Source organism: Oryx dammah, unplaced genomic scaffold (genome assembly GCF_014754425.2).
Source record: "Oryx dammah isolate SB20612 unplaced genomic scaffold, SCBI_Odam_1.1 HiC_scaffold_2, whole genome shotgun sequence".
NCBI classification, from domain to species: Eukaryota; Metazoa; Chordata; class Mammalia; order Artiodactyla; family Bovidae; genus Oryx; species Oryx dammah.
In genome coordinates, this window is record NW_024070186.1 from 192,046,328 (window position 1) to 192,065,372 (window position 19,045).

At 55.7% G+C, this 19,045-nt stretch overlaps 1 protein-coding gene across 2 annotated transcripts in view; it reads right to left on the minus strand.

The window, feature by feature from the left end:
• Positions 1-9,259: 9,259 nt before the first annotated feature.
• Positions 9,260-19,045, minus strand: part of COL26A1 (collagen type XXVI alpha 1 chain) — a 165,984-nt gene continuing 156,198 nt past the window's right edge. For both annotated transcript variants that reach the window (XM_040261834.1, XM_040261825.1), the window contains exons 9-13: positions 17,800-17,852; positions 15,117-15,152; positions 13,758-13,805; positions 11,794-11,878; positions 9,260-10,872 (exon numbers count right to left, since the gene is read on the minus strand). In XM_040261834.1, the coding sequence (XP_040117768.1) occupies positions 10,712-10,872; positions 11,794-11,878; positions 13,758-13,805; positions 15,117-15,152; positions 17,800-17,852 (383 nt within the window). In that variant the 3' untranslated portion in view covers positions 9,260-10,711. The remainder of the gene's footprint in view (positions 10,873-11,793; positions 11,879-13,757; positions 13,806-15,116; positions 15,153-17,799; positions 17,853-19,045) is intronic.

Here is a 19,045-nt window from a genome sequence, read left to right on the forward strand (position 1 = left end):
TTTGACCTGTCTGGCAGCTCCCCCGGAAAAGCTGCATTCTCAGGGAGACAACTTTGAAAAGCTCCCACATATTCTCGTGATCCTAGAAGTCCATATGCATAGCTTTGCACATGCCCAGGAAAGTCTCATAATGGATCTGTTTTTTCTCACCTCTGGCTGACCTTTAGGCATTGCACAAGCAGGAAGTAAAAGTTAAAGCTATCAAATTGAAGGTATGCCCCATCACATATACAGAACCCCTTAACAAATCTGGGAGACGTAATGGTTTAAACAATTTAAGGAAATCTCTATCCAATCCTTAACTGACCACTAAGCTAACTGGGCAGAAGCTTCAGTGGCCAAAAACAACAAAGAACATAGATTTTTCAGAATTAGTCCAGGAAAGTCACTAAAGAAATAAACAGTAGCAGCAACAATACCAATAACAGCAAACCTTTGGGGAATGGTGGTGCATGGGAGAGAGGAGATCTGATTTCCAGATTTGCCTCATTATATTATTTTAAATATTCAGTTTTCAACAAAAATTTATGAGATATGCAAAGACACAAGAAAGAATGGCTCATTCACAGGAAACTGTCCCTGAGGAAGCCTAACACTGGACTTACTAGACAAAGACTTTAACTACACTCTCATAAATATTGCAAAGAACTAAAGGAAATCAGGTCTAAAGAATTAAAGGAACAACACTAGAAACCTTCTGAACCTAAACAGACAACTACAGAGCACTCCAAGCAACAGCAGAATAAGTATTCTTCTCAAATGCATATAGAACTTTCTGCAGTATAAATCATGTTATGCCATAAAATAAGACTCAATAAATTTAAAAGGATTGAAATCATATAGGATGTGTTCTCTTGTCTCAACAGAATGAAATTAGAAATCAATGGCAGAAGAATATTTGCCAATAGGTGGGAATTAAATAACATACTCTGAAATAACTAACAGGCCAAAGAAGAAATCACAAGGAAATTAGAAAGTATTTTGAGATGAACAAAAATAAAAACACAATATGCCCAAACTTGTAAGCTGCAGCTAAAACAGTGGTGATAGCTCTAATTGCCTATATTAAAAAAGAATAAAGATTTCAAACTAATAACCTAAATTTCTACCTTATAACAACACAATAGAGAAAAAACAAAACACAAAATTTGATTCTGTGAAAAGATCAGAAAATTTGACAAACTTTTATGTAGACTGATCAAGAAAAAAAGAGAGAAGACTCAGATTACTAAAATTAGAAGGTGGGAATATTATTACTGACTTTACAGAAATAACAAGGATTGTAAGAATACCAGGAAAAACTGTACGCCAAAAATTATCTAACCTAGATAAAATGGACAAATTCCTATCACCAATCTAGGTGACTTTATTTATTTTCTTGCCTAGTTACTCTGGGTATAATCTCCAGTAAAATGTTTAATATAAGTGGTCAGAGAGAGGAAAATATCATTGGTATTTCACTGGGCATTTCTTTGATTATCAGTGAAGCTGAATATTTTAAAATATGTTTATTGTTTATTTTAATCCCTTTTTTGTACATTTCTTTTTGGAAATTTCTATTGGAATGCTCATTTTTATTGATTGGTAATTACTTTTTATATATTAGAGGTGTTAATTCTTTGTCATATTTATTGCAACTATTTGAACCTTATTTGTAGTTGCCCAATAAATTTAATTAAATGATTGTTTAAAACACCAAGAGATTGATATTTTATGTATTAAATTCTACCTATCTTATTCTTTGTTACTTTTCCCCCACTACTTTTATGTTTAAGAGTCTTTAGCCACCCCAAGATCAAATATTTGTCTATAGTTTCTTCAAAGATTAAAAAAATAATAATAATTTCCCTTTTTACATCTAATTATTTAAATCCTCTGGAATATTTATTGAAGTATGATGTGAAGGAAAGAGCTAATTTTATTTCTTTCCAAATAGCTAAGCAAATATCCCAGCATCATTTATTGAATAATCTGTTCTTTCCCCACAGGTCTGCAATGCCACCTCAGTAAGCTGAGATGCAGTGATCACCATGGCAACAGGGCTGTGTTAAAAACATTTGTTCTCACCAAGAGGAGGGCTTGTGCCCAGCAGGGCTCAGTCTGGCCTCACTGCACATCTTCCCTAACTGCAATGCACCTTTTGGTTTTGTCTTTTTTTTTTTAAGTTCTTTTATAGTCATGATGCTGAAGAAAAGTTAAGGGCAAGTCCTTTCAAACCCAATCTGTTATGAGCTGAACCTGCCAGGGTGGTTGGAGCATGGAGGGCAGTGGGTGGTGGGGTGAGAAAGCAGACAGCGATGTGCTCCTGACGCGTCCTGAGGACCTGGATGGATGCAATCAAGGTCCTTGAACAGCTGGAGAGCAGGGCTGGAGTGGTCATGTTTGAGAATACAGCTCTGATGGAAATCAGAGACTGTTGTCCCACAGGAGCCCCGCTTAGGGCCCTAAGCATTCCTTCTCCTCTGGGATGGCAGCTTCTGCCACCAACAGGCAGCAAAGCCCACACTGCAGGTTCTCCAGGGCTTCCGGCCTAAGGTTCCCAGAGTCCTCCTTCCCTGCCAAGTACCTGTGTCCAGCCTGGAAGGCACAATACCTGGGCCTGAGTTCATCTTCCAAGAGCAGGAGTCCTCCTCCTTTAGGGAGGTGCCAGGGAGTCTGAGAGCTGTCAGGAAGATAGTGAAGATGTCTGACAACCACCTTGAATGTTGGGTGACTGCTAAGCCACCTACAGTGAGAGGAGAGTGAGCAAGGGGTCATGGCAAGCCATGGGGGGAAGAGGCAGGGACCAGCAGCAGGCAGAAGCCGTGAGGCCGGAGACAGAACAGTGGATCTCGAGGAGAGGAGGGATGGACACGCGACAGAGCCATGGGAATCAGCAACCTCCTCCTGCCGCAGAGGTCCCGGGGGCTGACTCAGATCCAGTGCTATTCCCTTGGGACCTGCCCTCTCCCACCCCTATCCCAGGGGTCCACTGTGTTTCCTGGAGCCTTGCGATTAGCCCTGTGACTCTTGGAAGCACTCGGCATGGGTTCATCTTGCTTACGACGAAAGCAACCTCATTGCAGTCAGCGTGAGGGGCCCCAGAGTGGTGCCCTTGACCTTTCACTTAGCATGGCTGAGGCAGTGCTGGTGGCCCTGGGTCTCCAGCCTTAACCACCCACCCCCTCCCTCTTCTCCCTGAGGACCCGGGTACCAAGGCCCGTAGAGGCCTGGTCCAGCCATCTCTCCTCTCATGCCCTCCCTCCCCCTCCTCAACCATTGACAGAGGGTGGTCTGAAGACCTGGCTGGTGAAGAGCCAGCACCTCCTCCTGCCTCCTACCCAGGAGGAGCATCCCTTGGGTGCAAGCCCTGACACCCGAGGTCAGAGCTTCCCAGGCCTGGACTGCAGCTGGGTTCTAGATAAGCTCAGATGGCAGTCCTTGGAGGCTACCAGGCAGGGGCTGGAGCAGCCAGACACCCCAAGCCGGGCACATTGCAGAGGGCAGCTCTGGCTGTTTACCCTGAGTGCCGTGCAATCGTATCCGGTGTTCTGTGAGCCGTGTCGTGGGAAAGACTAGGAAGGGCTGACCCAGGTGGGGTCAGAACAGGTGCACTTGGGGAGTGACCGGGCCTGATGGCTGGCATTCTGGCTCACCCACCACCCTCGCCAAGGTTCTCACTGTGCCAGGAATCCAGTCAAGAGAGAGGGCAGTGCCATGGGCAGAGGGGTGACAGAGTCCATGCCCCCAGTCCTACAGAATCTTGACAGATCAAACCTCAGGGTTGGACTGAGATTTCTGGATTGTGTCCATCTTACAGAGAAGTTTTCAGAGTGGCCAGGAACCTTACAAGTCATTGTAGTGGTTAATTGTATAGGCTCTTATTTGGCCACAAACTAAAATGAATCCCTGATGCACCCACGACATGGATGAACCTTGAAATCACCATAATGAAAGAAGCCAGATGCCAAAGTGTCTGATTCCATTTCTATGAGATGTCCAGAGCAGGTAACTTCATAGAGACAGAAAAAGCAGATTAGCGGTTGCCCAGGAATGGGAGAAATGGGAGATTGGGGGGTATTACTAAATGGTAAGGAGTTTCTTTCAGAGGGATGAAAATGTTTTAAAATTGATTGTGGTGATGGTTGTACAACTCTGAACACAGTAAAACCCCCTGAGTTGCACATTTGAAATGGGGGAGTTGAATGGTATGTGACCTATTGCTTAATTTTATAAAGCTCAATTACAAAAAAAGAGTGGGGGCTGTAGGTTATAGGGTGAGGTGAAAAAAGTGAAAGCGTTAGTCGATCAGTCGTGTCCGACGCTTTTGCAACCGCATGGACTTTTGTAACCCACCAGGCTCCTCTGTCCATGGAATTCTCCAGGCAAGAATACTGGAGTGGGTAGCCATTCCCTTCTCCAAGGGACCTTCCCGACCCAGGGATCGAACCCAGATCTCCTGCACTGCAGGCAGATTCTCTACCATCTGAGCCACAAGGGAAGCCCCACTTTCATCGTCAGGCTGCAGGGTGAGGTGGCCTGGTTCAAATCATGGCCCCACAACTTGGTACCTGGGGTGAGTCGCTATAACATCCTGGTGCCTGAATCTGCTCACCAGAAAAACGAAGATGCTAAAGCACCTGTTTCCTGAGGTTTGTGTGAAGATTAAATAAGTCAGTGCATGTGATGGGCTCAGAACGGTGCCTGACACGGAGTAGAAGCTGCTCTTACTAGTTCACTGAAGCAGCACTTTATTGGAAAAGGTGGGAATGGAAGCCCCAAGAGGTTACATGACTTGCCCAAGGTCACCATCATAGGCTGAAGAACACTCCCCTCCTCCTGCAAAATATATGTCCGAGTCCTAAACCTGGAGCCTCTGAGCATGACATTGTTTGGAAAAGAGGGTCTTTGTGGATGGGATTAAGTCAAGGATCTTGAGATGAAGAGGTCATTCTGGATGGCCCAGAGACAAGTGTCCTTATGAGAGAAACAGAGGACAAAACAGACACAGGAGAGAAGGTCGTGAAGACAGCGACAAAGGTTGGAGCAAGGCAAGCATGAGCCAAAGGGATGCCTGGGGCTTCTAGAAACTGGAAAAGGCAAGGAACGGATTCTCCCCTGGATAGAGCCTTCAGAGGGAGCATGACCCTGCCCACACCTTGATTTCATCTCCAGAAATTTGGGGGAAAGTTTTTGGCCATTTGTTACCCCAGCCTCGGGAGACTGGTACAGTCACTCAGCCCATGGGAGCAAAGAGTCAGACTGGTGGTTTTGTTTTTTCAGTATGTATTTATTTAGTGGTACCAGTCTTAGTTCTAAGTGACTTAGCAGCATTAGCAGCAGCAGCAGCAGCAGCAGCAGCAGGCTTAGTTGCGGCAAGTGGGATCTTCAATGTTCTTTGCAGTATATGCTATGGGCTCTTTAGTTGCGGCATGTGAACTCTTAGTTGTGACACGTGGAATCTAGTTTCCTGACCAGGGATCGAACCCGGGGCCCCCTGCATTGGAAGCATGGAGTCTTAGCCACTGGACCACCAGGGAATTCCCAGAGCCGGACTTTTAACTCCAATTATCACTTGAATCCCCTTCAGGTTGCATTTATGTGAATAGAAACCAGCTTCAACCTCAGATACCATGAGTTTTGGAGGCAGCTTCTATGATCACCTTTTACAATGACACTGAAGCCAGGTTGTCACTTGCTATCAAAATGTCACACATCCATCAGTATGGAGGAGGCGGGGACTGGCACATGTAAGCCTGGCTGTCTCCTTTGGGACACGTCGGCTCATTAGATGTACCAGTCCCCGCCTGAGAAAGCATTTAATTTGCCTTTTACAATGCACCCATTGCATGTTAATTAACTGGCAATTGAAAGTTATAGATGACGTTAGAATTTATTAATCACATTGGAAATAAATCTCCCTGTAATTCAAGTAATTGCAAATCTCGTGAAATTCTCTTTTTTATAATCCATAAACCAGGTCTGGAGGAGAGGTTCCAGAAACCTCAGGGTAGCTGGGATTGTGGGTGCAGGTTACTCAGAGTGAGGAGGGGGCTTTGGGTCTGACCGAGGCCCCCCTGCCACTACCTCGGTCACTGCCTCTGGAATCTGGGAGGGAGTCTCTCTTCTTTGTGACTCACTGCGGTGATCAGAGCTGGACACAAGTGTGACCCTCCCCACGAGAAGACCACAGCTGAATGACATGGGACGGGGCGGGGGGCTGGAGAACCTGAGGGTAACGTTTTGATCCAGGCAGGTGAGAGGTTGGGCTGGGGACCCCAGTGGCACCTGGACCACTTCTGGCTGGGGCTGAGCCAGAGTTGGGCGGTTCCCGGCCTGCAGGCAGAATAATTCCACAGCCCCTCTTGTGTCTCTGGGACACACCAAGTGCAGGATGAGAAGGAAGTGCCCCCCAGGCGCCCTTCCCACCCAGCCTGGGGGGGGCCAGCCTCACCCGGTGCATTCTGGGAAAGGAGATGCTCAGCGGTGACCCCTGAACCCCCGGGGGCAGGGATCAGGCGAATGTCTGATTAATTTCCAGCCTCACCCTGATTCCCTTCTGGTCCCAGAAAACAGGTCACCGTGTTCTCTTGAGTTCAAGTCCCAAGGGGGTGCCCCAGAAAATAGGGGTCCTATTGGCATGCCCCAAGTACCCTAGCGTGGGCTCACTGGGGCTTCTGGCCCACTTCCGGGTTTCTGACCATCCAAGCCCTCCTTCCAACTGCCCGTCCCAAGGCAGCATATGTGTGCGTGCTAAGTCACTCCATTCTGACTCTGTGTGACCCTATAGACAGCAACCCGCCAGGCTCCTCTGTCCATGGGATTCTCCAGGCAAGAATACTGAGGTGGGTTGCCATGCCCTCCTCCAGAGGATCTTCCCAACCCAGGGATCGAACCTGCATCTCTTGTCTCCTGCCTTGGCAGGCGAGTTCTTTACCATCCAAGCTACCAGGGAAGCCCCAAGGCAGCACATCAGCAATGAATTTCTGCCTGAGGCCATCATGTTCCCCCAGGCAGAGGCAAAAGTACCCTCTGGCCCCTAGCTCTGCCATCAGCTTCTCATTGCCTGTGTCAGGAGAGACACTAAAAATATTTTATGATCAGTGTAGCAGAGGAGTCCATGCATCACCATAGGTTCTGTCCCTGGCGCTGGAGCCAGGTCCTAGATTCCAGGGAGGCTAGAGGAGAGGTCGGGATGGCGGGGGCATGCGGGGAGCTGTGGTCAGTCAGCACAGGGGCCTTTGGATGTTTTAACCACAGGTGCCGCTGACCCGGTGGGAGCCGCTGAAGGTCAGCACAGCTGGAGTCCCTCCCACACTGTGGCCACCACATCCAGGCACTTGCCAAGAGTCACTGTCTGACCTGAAAGTGAAAGTGTTAGTTGTTCAGGCGTGTCTGACTCTTTGTGACCCCATGCACTGGAGCCCGCCAGGCTCCTCTGCCCATGGGATTCTCCAGGCAAGAATACTGGAGTGGCTTGCCGTGCCCTCCTCTGGGGGATCTTCCCAACCCAGGGATCGAACCCAGGTGTCAGATTCTTTACCAGCTGAGCCACCGTCTGACCTAGGGCATCCTGAATTTCTGCTTTGGCTGCTGGCTGACTAAGGTAGGGCTGGCAGGGATTCCTGGCTGTGAGTGGGGGAACTGCGTCCAGGCCCAGACTCCCAGCCCCACACCTGCCCTGCCCAGGAGACCCAGGGAGAGGGGGGTCCAAGTCAGGGCCCTGAGTCTGCGTCCTTCGGTGACTTGCTCCCCCAGGCTCAGCCAGGCTGGGGGGTGGGGAGAAGAGGGTCCCACCGACTAGGGCTGCTCAGGACCCTGCGGGAGTGGGCCTGGAAGGGAAGGTGTTAGTGAAGAGCTGTCCGCCCCATTCTGATTTGATCTGGACACCAGGGCACAGGAGGCAGTGCCTGGAGAGAGGGCGGGTGTGCCCTTAGGGTGGCAGGGATATGGCGAGCTGAGCCGGGGGAGAGGCTGAGCCAATTCTCCCTCCTTATCCCCCTGGGTGGACCCTGCAGGCAGGGGGGTGGGGTGGGGGCTCAGGGATGCCTGCCCCCTGCACTGGGCTGACCCTTAGGAACCCCCTCTCCAGGGGCTGTGGGGAGATGGGCAGAGGAAGGGGGCCTGCCCTGGAAGCCCCATCCCAGATCCCAGGGGCACTCCAGGTGACATGCCTCACTGTTCAAATCCATCGCGGGACCTGCAGGCTGAGCAGGTTAGGGCCTCCACACATCAGCATGGACACTCATGGTCACGACAGAACCAAGGACTAGAGGGACTGAGCCAGCTGAGGGGCAAGGGTGTCAGAGGAGGCGATGCGTCTGCGGCTCTCGCCCGAAGCCAAGAGCTGTGATCCCCATGGGTTGTGAGCCCCAGACACCCTGACCCCCTGTGTCCTGTTCTCTCCCACTCCCTGCAGGCACAAAGCTCCTTGCGGGGCACTTGCAACCACAGGCGTTACAGAGACAAGACCAGGTGGTGCTTCCGTGCGGCTAGCAGCCAGGAGGATGCAGGCTTGGATGACAGTGACAGCTCGTGAAGCAGGAACAAGGGGCCACCACTATTCATGAGTAAAGGGGTTGCTGCCCGCGTGCTCTTCAGAAAGGTCATGCCACCATCCAGGTGGAAGGGGGAGGCCGGAGTGACAGTGAGAAGCGGCCACAGCCGCCCGTCCCCTCTGGGTTGGCATCTCCCCCTCCAGTGTTTAGGGTCTTCCCAGACCGGGTCCCTGGCTCCTGCTTCAGCCGGACACTTCCAGCTGGAAACACACAGTCTTGCTGTGGGAAGGGGGCTGCCGTCAGAGCGTGTGCGGGGGCGGTGGGCCCAGCAAGGCCCTGAGTTCTGGTGGGACAGGGCCTGCAGGAAGCCCTGGGCAGCATTCAGCCAGTCCCCGACCTCGGCTGAGGACTCAGGGGACGGACCCAGGGCCACCACCTGAACTTGGGCCCAGGCAAAAAAGTCCAGGACCCCAGGCCCGAGGCAGGAGCGTGGCAGGTATGGGTCTCTCTGCCCAGGGCCCAGCACCCTCCCCACCTCACTCTCCCACTAGCAGAGCTGGCCCAGGGCCCAGCCTAGACTGGAGGGTGGGGTGGCCTCTGAAGAGCGCCCCTCGCTTTCCTAGCCCGCCTCATGGGGCTCCCAGGGGGCAGAGCCAGGCCACCCTGTCTCGGGGCCTTGTGTTCCCCTCGACTCCCAGGGGCTCCCGTCAGACCCCCCGGGGCTGGGCCTGGCCGAAGCTGGCCCGGCCTCCCCAACGGCCAGCTACCACGTGACACCGGACCACAGGGTGAGAGCACCTTTATTGTCAGAGGGTTGCCGCCCCTCCGTGAAGACAGGCTTGTGAGAAGCCACATCCTGGCCCCACCCAGCCAGCCCTGCCTCCCGAGGGGCAGTCCAGGCCTCGAGGGCAGGGAGAGGTTACCAGGACCCAGAGGGAGGGGGCACAGCCTCCCAGTAGCACCAAGGGCGGTGGGGACAAGTCACTCCTGCCACAAGGAGAGACCCCGGGGCGGCGCCAGCACCTGGGAATGTCTGCGTTTGCTGCTGAGGCCGATGGCAAGGGAGGAGCACCGGGGCGGGTCCAGGGCAGCGAGGACCCGACGCCCGGGAGGCCTCGAGGGCTGTGGTCTGAGCTGCTCTGGGGCACCGGGACCCGGGACCGGAGCCAGGCTGGGCCCGCAGGACCAAGTATGGAGTGTCTGGGGACCAGGTGGCAACCCCTCCTTCTCCTTGGGACACAGGACTTGCCTTGTAACTCAAAGAGGCCACTCTACCCCTAACCCTGCTGGTTCTCAGCAAGTCTGGGAGAGGCCGGGGCTGGAGGAACGCCCCCAGCGTGCACCGTCCCATTCAACCCTCCTCCTCGCTTCTCAGTGATGGGAGGCCCTGGCCGGGTGGGTGGGGTCAGAGGGATTAGGATGCGGCGGGGGGGGGGAGGGGGGGGGCGATGTCAGTTCAGTCTGAGGATCCTGGCACCCCCAACGCTCCTCTCTCATGGTCTCCAAGTCCGCTGACTGTCAGGGGTTTATTCAAGGTTTCCCTGGCCTCCAAGAGCAGCTACAGGCCAAGCTGCCCACCTCCCCACCTGTGAAGCAGACCCCCGAGCTCAGGGAGGGGTGTCAAGGAAGGAGGTCGGAGGGTCCCCAGGGTCTCGAGCAGGGCAGGGCCTGCCCTCCTTCCCGGCTGGAGCCTCCGGGACCGGCCGGCCCAGCGCCTGCCCCGTCTGAGTGTCCCCGTGAAGAGGGGAGCTGGCAGGTAGAGAGAACACAGGTTCAAATCCTGCCCCGGTCCTCCACAGTCCAGGGGCCTTGGGCAGGTGATCCTCTCCCAGCCTCTGCCCCCATGTAAAGTGGGGGGAACAAGCCTACGTCCTAAGGGTTAAATGAGACAATGTAGGGAAGTTCCTCGGATGGGCCCAGACGGCTCAGGGACCCAGTAAATGAGTATTATGACGATTCCTGCACCCCACCCAGCCACCAGACCCCGTCTCCAGCAGGGAGTGGGGGTGGGGAGGGCAGGGACCAGGGCAGGGCTCGGCCGGGGGCGCTGGGCCCCTCTGGCCCCCGCCTCTGGCGTTGCCATATGTCCCCAAGGCCCCCGGGAGCCAGTGTCCCTGACAGGCACCCAGGCCTGGAGCCCAGTCCCACTCGGGGCGTCCTCAGTGCCGACAGCAGCATCGGCCTCGGGGCGGGGTCTCTGGCGGAGCCGGGGCTCCTCTGGGAGAGCTGGCTTCTTACTTCCCGCCACTGGCCCGGCCAGCGCTCCTCTGCCCGGGGTTGGGCCCGAGCAGGGTGGCCAGGGAGCCATCGGGTGGGGGGCCTCCGCGCTTCATCTTGAGGTTGGCTCTCAGGGCAGCGTCCTGGCCAGAGCCCCCCTCAGGGGTGGCCTGGGGATCTGGAAGGAAAGCAGGAGGGTGGGCTCATGCAGGGCCTCCGGAGCCCGCGAAGCCCCTTCACTTCCAGTCCTGCCAGCCAGGGAAGCTCTGTGCCCAGTGAGGGCAGACAAAGCGGCTGCCAGCATCTAGTCTTCATGCATTCAATCCCTCACTCATTTATTCATCCATTCACTCATTCCTCCATTCATTCACCCATTCATTCACCCATTCATCCACTCATTCATCCATTCATCCATTCATTCACTCATCCATTCACCCATTCATTCACCCATTCGTTCACCCATTCATTCATTCATTCACCCATTCATTCATTCATTTACCCATTCATTCACCCATTCATTCACCCATTCACCCATTCATTCACCCATTCATCCATTCATTCACCCATTCATTCAGTCTCCCACTCACCTGTCTACTTATTCACCATTTACTCATTCATTCATTCTTCAAACAATGCTGACCAGGGCCAGGTTCCAGGCACTGCAGAGGTGCCAGAGATATAGACACCCCACCCCATAAGGAAACAGAAGGCTCAGCGGAGCACAGGGAGAAGACAGGAGGGCGGCTTCCCAGAGGAAGAAATCCTAGAGCAGGCCCTGAGGCTGGAGCTGGTGTTCAGGAGGCGGAGGGACCAGTCTGAGCAGAGGTGTGGAGGTGGGAGGGGCCCGGAGCGCCTGGATGAAGGCTGAGTCACCGGACACCAGGCTGTGCTAGGGAAGGGACTTTGGAGCTGTATGTTGGTCTCGGGCAGCAGGGAGCCACGGAGGGTTCTTGAGCAGGGGTGGGACAGGGGCAGACTGGCAGCCAAGTGCGGGGCCATCAGGGCAGGGAGAGAGGGGACCAGAGGCAGCACAGCGAGGGCAGCAGGGGAGGCGGGGCGGAGGGAGATGCTGGACTCGGCGGCCCGGGTCACCGCTCACCGTGGATCCCAATCATGTGTTCCAGGATGAGCACTCTCTCGGCCAAAATCTTCAGGGCCTCCCGCAGCTGCTGCACCCCCTCGCCCTGGGGTGGAGGAAGCCGTGGGGTCATGGCCGCCCTGCTCCAGAGTCCCAGCCCTCCACTTCCCTCTTGTCACCATCGTCAACACAACAGCCACCACAGATAAGAGACACCCCGGCACCAGGGCTGAGGTTCGAACTCTAGTTCACAGACGGAACTTGAAGCCCAGACAGGGTGACCAGAGTCCTGCGGCCCCACAGCCTGGAAGCGGACAAGCCGGAAATGGCCAAGCCCGGGGCTTCACACAGGCCTGTCTGCCTCCAGCCTGAGTTCGCCTGCTCCTGTGGCCGCCAGCTACCTCCCTGTGTGCCCTTCTTTCCAGAACATATCCTGCTGTGGGCAGAGCACCTCATACGGGCCCATGGTGGGAGGCGCTTTGCTGGTCTCCTTCCCGGTCCCACCCACCCGAGGGCAGAGCCCAGGCTTCCGGAAGGCCCGTGGGAGGGCACAAAGGTGGCGCCTCTGCGTTCCTGGGACCCGGCCTACACATGGCGAAGGGCCTCGTGTGTCAGGACACGTGAATAGGCTGATTAATGGAGGAGACAAGATGACAAGGTCACTTTGAAAAAAAAAAAAAAAAAGCGATGGTTGAGAGGCAAAGCCCCGCCCTGGCGTCAGCAGCAAACAGGAACCTTTTTGGCTGGTGGAGCAGGACAGCTCTGTCATGACACTCGGATTAATTGAGCTTAAAGCCGAAGAAAACCGGAGAGCGTGCTACTGTTACACAAGAGCGCTCTTCCCGTCAAAGACCACAAGAAGCTGGGCTCTGCGTAGTGTCTGGGATGGGGGTGTCCCCAGTGAGGAGCAGTGGCCACAGGAGGCACGCTGATGAAACTGGGCAGGGGGAAGTCGTGGGTACCCTCTCAGCCTTCCATCACAAGTGACCCCAGCATTCATTCCTCCCACTGCCTCTTGTGCCCACCATGGCTGCCATGGTTCCAGCCTCTTCCCCCTTCTCTAATCCCATAAGGACCTAATGTGTCAGGACACATTTTTTTCAAAGTGACCTTGTCATCTTGTCTCCTCCATTAATCTAATCCCATAAGGATCAGGAAGGTCCTCTGATCCCAGCTTCACCTGCTCCAGCTCAGCCTGCCTCAAACAGCTGCCCAACTCCAATGCCCACTGCCCGTCTCTCCAGACACCCCAACTCCCGGCTTAGCATCTCCCCAAGCTCACTCAGGGGGTGCTGCATGCTTGCTGTGCTGGATGTCTGGCTGAGCCCTGTCACACCAGGTGACTCATTCTCAGCTTGCCCCACCGGCCTCGCTCCCTTCTCATCATCCTGAGAAGGATGGGTAGCCAGCCATCCTGGGAAGCCAGCCTCCCCTCTGCTTCCCAGAAGGTATGGTCCCTACAGCCACGCTTGTGCTCCATCCATGCCCCCACCCTGCCCTGTCTTGCTCTGGCCGCTGTGTGCTCCCAACCTTCCTCTTCCATCCATCCTCTCCCACATCCACCAGCCAGCTCTCCACCTGCCCACACACCCTTCAGTCCACCAGCACTGTGACGCTGGGCACGTCCGTGCGCCAGGCACTGTCATGGGAGGGTCCTATCCCTGGAGAGAGACCCCACAGCCTGAGGCCTCCTTCAAACAGAGGGTCTCATCAGCAGGTCCGTGGCTCCTCCACCCTCTCCAGCGGGGTCACCCCCACCCTCAGGGCCTGGGCCAGTCATCCCATCTATGCTCCCCAACTGCAGCTGACTTTACTCCGGGCTGCAGTCACTATTCACTCCACTGCCTTCCCCGCCGGGTGGGCCCCCACACGTCCTGTGGCTGATGCCCCGCTCAGGAAGAGGTGTTGGTCTAGCCCTACTGGACTGTCCTGCAAGGACACAGCCAGGGGGCAGGAGGGAAGCACGGACCCAGGGGCACAGTTACCTCAGCGGCGGCTTTCTCCTCCTCTTCCCCCTTCCCGCCAGGTTCCCCCTGGGAAGAAAGTCACGCAGTCAATGATGGGTGCCCAGCTTCTCTACCCGGGACCTCTGCACAGGCCAGCATGGGCTTGACTTTAGGGGCTTAATTCTATTTCTAGGGAGGGAGGAGTCAGGTTGGAATTCAGGTTCTGGCCCTTTCAGGGATCAAGTGCCCTGCCCTTCCCCTCTGTTTCCCTGACTCTAAAATTGGGGCCAGGGACTTCCCTGGTTGGTCCAGTGGTTGAGAATCCACCTTCCAGTGCAGGAGGACGTGGGTTCAGTTCCTGGTCAAGGAACTAAGATCTCACAGGCCGCACTGCAATTAGAGAACTTATGCATTGCAGCAAAGACCCAGAGCAGCCAAAATAAATAAATAAAATGTAAAAAATTAAAATTTAAATAAATAAATAAAACGGGGCCAGTAATATCAGCCTCACAATAACACCTAGGAGGCCAGTTACTCTTATGTGACTTTACCTCTCTGTGCCTTAGTTTTTCCGTCTCCAAAATGGGGATAATAACAGTGCCTGCCTCACAGAGCTATTAGGAGGATTAAATAAATCACTCTCAATAACAAGGTTGGGGAAGGCCTGCCTTTGGAGGCTAACACTCCTGGGTTTAAATCTTGGCTCTACTTTGGTCTAGCTGTATGACCTTGGGCAAGCTGGTTAACCTCTCTGGGCCTCAGCTGCCAGTTCTGGCAAAGAGGGAAAATAAAGCACCACCTCGTGGGGGCACTGTGAAGCTTAAACCCACTATGGATGAAGAGGGCCTCCACATAGAAGACGCTCAGCAAAGAACTCACCTTCTCCCCCAGCCTCGTGCCTCTGACATAAGACTTGGGCACGTGCCCACTTCCTTGGCCCTGGAGTTAGGGGCTGAGTCTTATGACTTCTTATTTTTAAGATGGGAATTGAGTGGTCAGCTGTCTATATCTATTCCTGGGAAGTTCAGAGAAAGCAAGGGACTCTACCGGTCACAAAGCACATTAACCCAGGGGCCTGGGCTCCCCAGAAGAACCTCAGGACTCTCATCCGAGCCCTTCAACAGGAGGCTATTTCAGTCCTTACTTCATATGTCCGGGGGGGTGTTCCACTTCCCAAAGTCACCCCTTCCCAACTTGGGCAGCCAGCACTGCACCCAGGTTGCCCAATTCTCTCCCTCTGCTCCACCCTGGCTGGGCTGGATCTGGCCATGCCCGGGGAGGCTGGAGGCCTGAGCTCAGCCAGGCTGCCTGGGGCAGACACCCACCCAGTTGGTACCCTGCGCCTGCACCCAAGCCCATCACCCTGGGGGTGGCCCACACACACGGCCCCACACTTACAGACGGTCCCGTGGGACCCCGCTCTCCAGCCAGGCCCTGCAGAAAATCAGACAAAGCAAGTTAGGCTTTGCCCCTCACAACCCCTTAGTCCTCTGCATGCCCCCTCCCTGCAATGGGCTCCAGACAGCTGAAAAACAGGACAGGAGGAAGGTGGGCGGGAGAGGAAATGAGGGGTGCCACAGCGGGGGCCCGTCTGCTCCTGGAGCCCCCGCCACTGGCCAGTGGATGACCGTGGGCTTCCACCGAGTCCTCTGTCTTCTCGTCTGTGAAATGGGCCAATGCCAAGTATGGTCATCACTTGGAGAAGGCACGTGTGCGCGTGCATGCTCAGTCATGTCCGACTCTCTGCGAGAGAGCCCCCAGGCTCTGGACTGCAGCCCCCCAGGCTCCCCTGTCCATGGGATTCTCCAGGCAAGAACACTAGACGGGGTTGCCATCACCTTCTCCAGGGATCAGACTCAAGTCTCCTGTGTCTCCTGCACTGGCAGGCAGGTTCTTCACAGTTGGAGCCACCAGGGAGGCCCCTGGAGAAAGGGAGTGGATGGCCACGCACACAGCCCCCCAGCACTCGGAAAGGGCCTCCGCGAATGAGTGACAGCAGTGGGGTCTCAGGCTTCCCTGGTGGCTCAGACGGTAAAGAACCCACCTGCCAATGCAGGAGACCTGGGTTCAATCCCTGGGTCAGGAAGATCCCCTGGAGAAGGGAATGGCAACCCACTCCAGAATTCTTGCCTGGGAAGTCCCAGGGACAGAGGAGCCTGGAGGAGCCAGGCAGGCTACAGTCTATGGGGTTGCAAAGAATCAGACACAACTGAGCCACCAACGCTACTCCTACTAGTGGTGAAGGCGAGGGTCCCGGCGTGGGCTCCCGGTCAGCACTGAGGCCCAGTCAGAAAGCTCCCTGGAGCCCCAGACCTGCGCATCGAGCCGTCCTCCAGCACCCCGACCTGGCCGGCCAAGAGGCACCCCCACTCAACCTCTCCAGAGTGGAACTCCTGGTCTCCCCCGCGCCCAGCTGTGCGGCCCCCACCCTGCAGTCTCTCTTTTCCATGAAATGGCTCTGCGGTCCACAGCTGCTCCTGTAAGCACCTCGCAGTTAACCTTCCGCTTCCCGCCCTCACTGGATTTATTCCATCAGCCAGACCTGTCAGGCCCACTTTCTAGATACGTCTGTTTCCTCTGCGCTGCCCCAGCCTCCTCCCAGGTCTCCCTGCTCCACTCCCCCGCCCCCGCCTTCCACTCCTCAAGCCACAGCCAGAGGGGCCCTGGAAAGATTAAAATGGGGTCCTGGACGCTCCCTCCCTGACACTCGATAAGCCCCCCTTTCACTGTGACCCAGGGCCACGCATCAGCTCTGCAGGTATCCCCCTGCCCACTTCCCTCCCACCTCACCTCCCCCGACATGCGCCTTCGCTCAGGACCTGCCTGGCGTTTCCTGGCCCCAGGACCTTTGCACTTACGCTTCCCTTTACCTGCAATGCTCTTGGCATCTTTGCGTGACTGCTCCTTTCTGGTTCCTCGGGTCTCAGTCGAAGCCTCACGTTCTCCTGTCTGTCACCCCGCTCTGGCCACCCCTCTCCTGTCTCTGTAGGTCCCGCCCCAGTTACTCTCTATCACATCTGCCTCCGCTGTCAACTACCTGCTAGCAGAGGGCAGGGACCCCGAGAAAGCCAGAGTGGGACCTGGAGTGACCCCGGCCCTGCCGGGCCTCCGCTCTGCTCCCCTGCTGGGTGACTCTGGCAAACGACAGAACCTCTCTGAGCCTCCACGTCCCCGTCACTGCTGGAATAACATGATGGGGACCCTGAAAGGAGTTGGCACGAGCAGGTAGGTGGGGGAAGGGTCGGGCACACCATCCTCTCTGACCTTGCCTGTCGCTGTGGGCTTGGGCCTCTGGAGGGGGTCCTGCTGCCCCCAGCCCTTCTCACGAGAGCCTCTGTCAGCCTCACACCTGCTCCTGCCCTTTTGTCAGGGGTGAGCTGTCTAGCCTTGCAGTGGGAACCCCGCTTCTCAGTCACCCCCGCCCCGCAAGGAACCTGAAGCCCTCGGTCTGGATGAGCTGCCAGAAGCTCTGTGCAGACACCCCCAAACACAACCCTTCCTGCCTTGGTGTCCAAAGTCCCCGCCTCCTCTGTGTGACGCCCCCCCAGACCGCTGGGGCCCTGCAGCACAAAACACTCCCCCTGGCACTTCATTTCCCTTTCACTCCCTGTAACAACCCACCAGGGAGGCCCCTTCTTAGCAGCCAAGGAGCCGGAGCCCAGAGAGGCTGTCTTTCTGTCCACGGTCACACAGCTGAGGAGGCAAAGCAAGCTGAGGGTTGGGACTGCACCATCAGGCTTCAGAGTGCCCCCCTGACCACAGGCAATTCTCACTGAAGATTGGCCTTGGCTGTGATCCTGGCCCAGCTCCACACACTGCCTGCATGGCCTCAGGTTAGCTCATCTATGAAATGGGAATGATGCTAACTTCTCTGGAGCTCAGGTAGGGTGGGCAGCAAAGGGCTGTTGTTGCTAAGAAAACCATGATCCCATGCCTGCCTTCCCCTGGGGCCCACCTGGACCCAGGTAGGGACCAGTCAGGTGGGCTGGTTCCTTCCTGAGCAACTGTGCTGGTAAGAAGCCCGGTTACTCCCTTCCTGGGGAAACAGTGCCCTCACCCTCGCCAGAGGGCGAGACCTTACCTGGGATCCAGGCGCACCCGGGGGTCCAGGGGGGCCGTGTGGTCCAGGAGGCCCTGCCGGCAGAGTCACAGATGGTCACCTGGAGCCGGAGACGTCCCCTGCCCCCTCATCAGCTCTGGAGAGGGGCCCTCCCACCCTCCCACCCCGGGCCCCGCCCTGGGTCTGTCTCCTTGGGCAGCACAGAAAGGGGAGGTGAATAAATGGTGAGGGAGGGGGCGTGGCTTCCCCGGCCCCCTGCCCAACCCCAGAGCAAAGAGCCCACTGCAAGCCCCTCTCCCCACCAGCAACCCCTACACCACAACCTGCTCCTGTTCCCACAGCTTCATCCACGCGGTGGGGGCGGGGGCTCCCTGCAGCCCCTCCCCAGCCGGTCAGTCCTCAGGCCAATCTCCCTCGAGGCTGCTCCGCCTCGGGACCTCAGACCTCACCTCCCTGAGCCTGTCCTTGCCTGGGTTACTACAACTGCTGCCTGTCATCCAGAGTGGTGGTCACCCATCCACACAGCAGCCCCCACCAAGTGGCTTTTCAGACAGGTCTCTCTCAGCCCAGCCTCCTCCACCTTCATCAGTCAAACACTTTCCTGGAAAGTCCCTCTGGGTCCATGCCTTTGTGGTGGCTGTTCCTTCCTCCTGGAGTGTCCCCATCCCCTCCACATCCCAGCAAACTCCCACGAGTCTCAGGCTGAGCGTCACCTCTTCCAGGAAGCCTTCCAGGCACCTACCCCTGCCTCTTCTTTAGGCAAATCCCTGACAGTGACCAGCCGCTGCCTCTGGCCACTACTGGTTTGAACGGCAGCCTCCCCTCTGGGCCAGGGAGCCCCCAGAGGATCGGGTGCAGTACAGGATGTGGTGTTCGTGACTAAATGCCCCGAATATTTGGAAGAGTGAGGTCTCTGTGCCCCCTGGGCTGCTAGCCTGTACCAGAGTGCCCCCTGGCATGCCTAGGGAGGACCTACAGGAAAGTGACCCCTGGGTGGGGTGGTGGCCTGGACGCGGTCTAAGGCAAACCCCCTCCCAGTGCCCTCCTCAATGCTGCCTTTGACATGGGGCCACCCTGGCCCAGCCGTGATCCCAGCCCTGCTTTCTGGGACTCTACGGGATTCACTGAGGGTACCGCCACCTTCTCCACTAGAATGTAAGTACCATGAGGACAGAAATCTTTTGTTTATCTAAGGATCCCAGGAACCCAGAACATGGGCCAGCTCGTAGGAGGTGCTCAGTGGGTATTTCCTGACTGCGTGAGACAC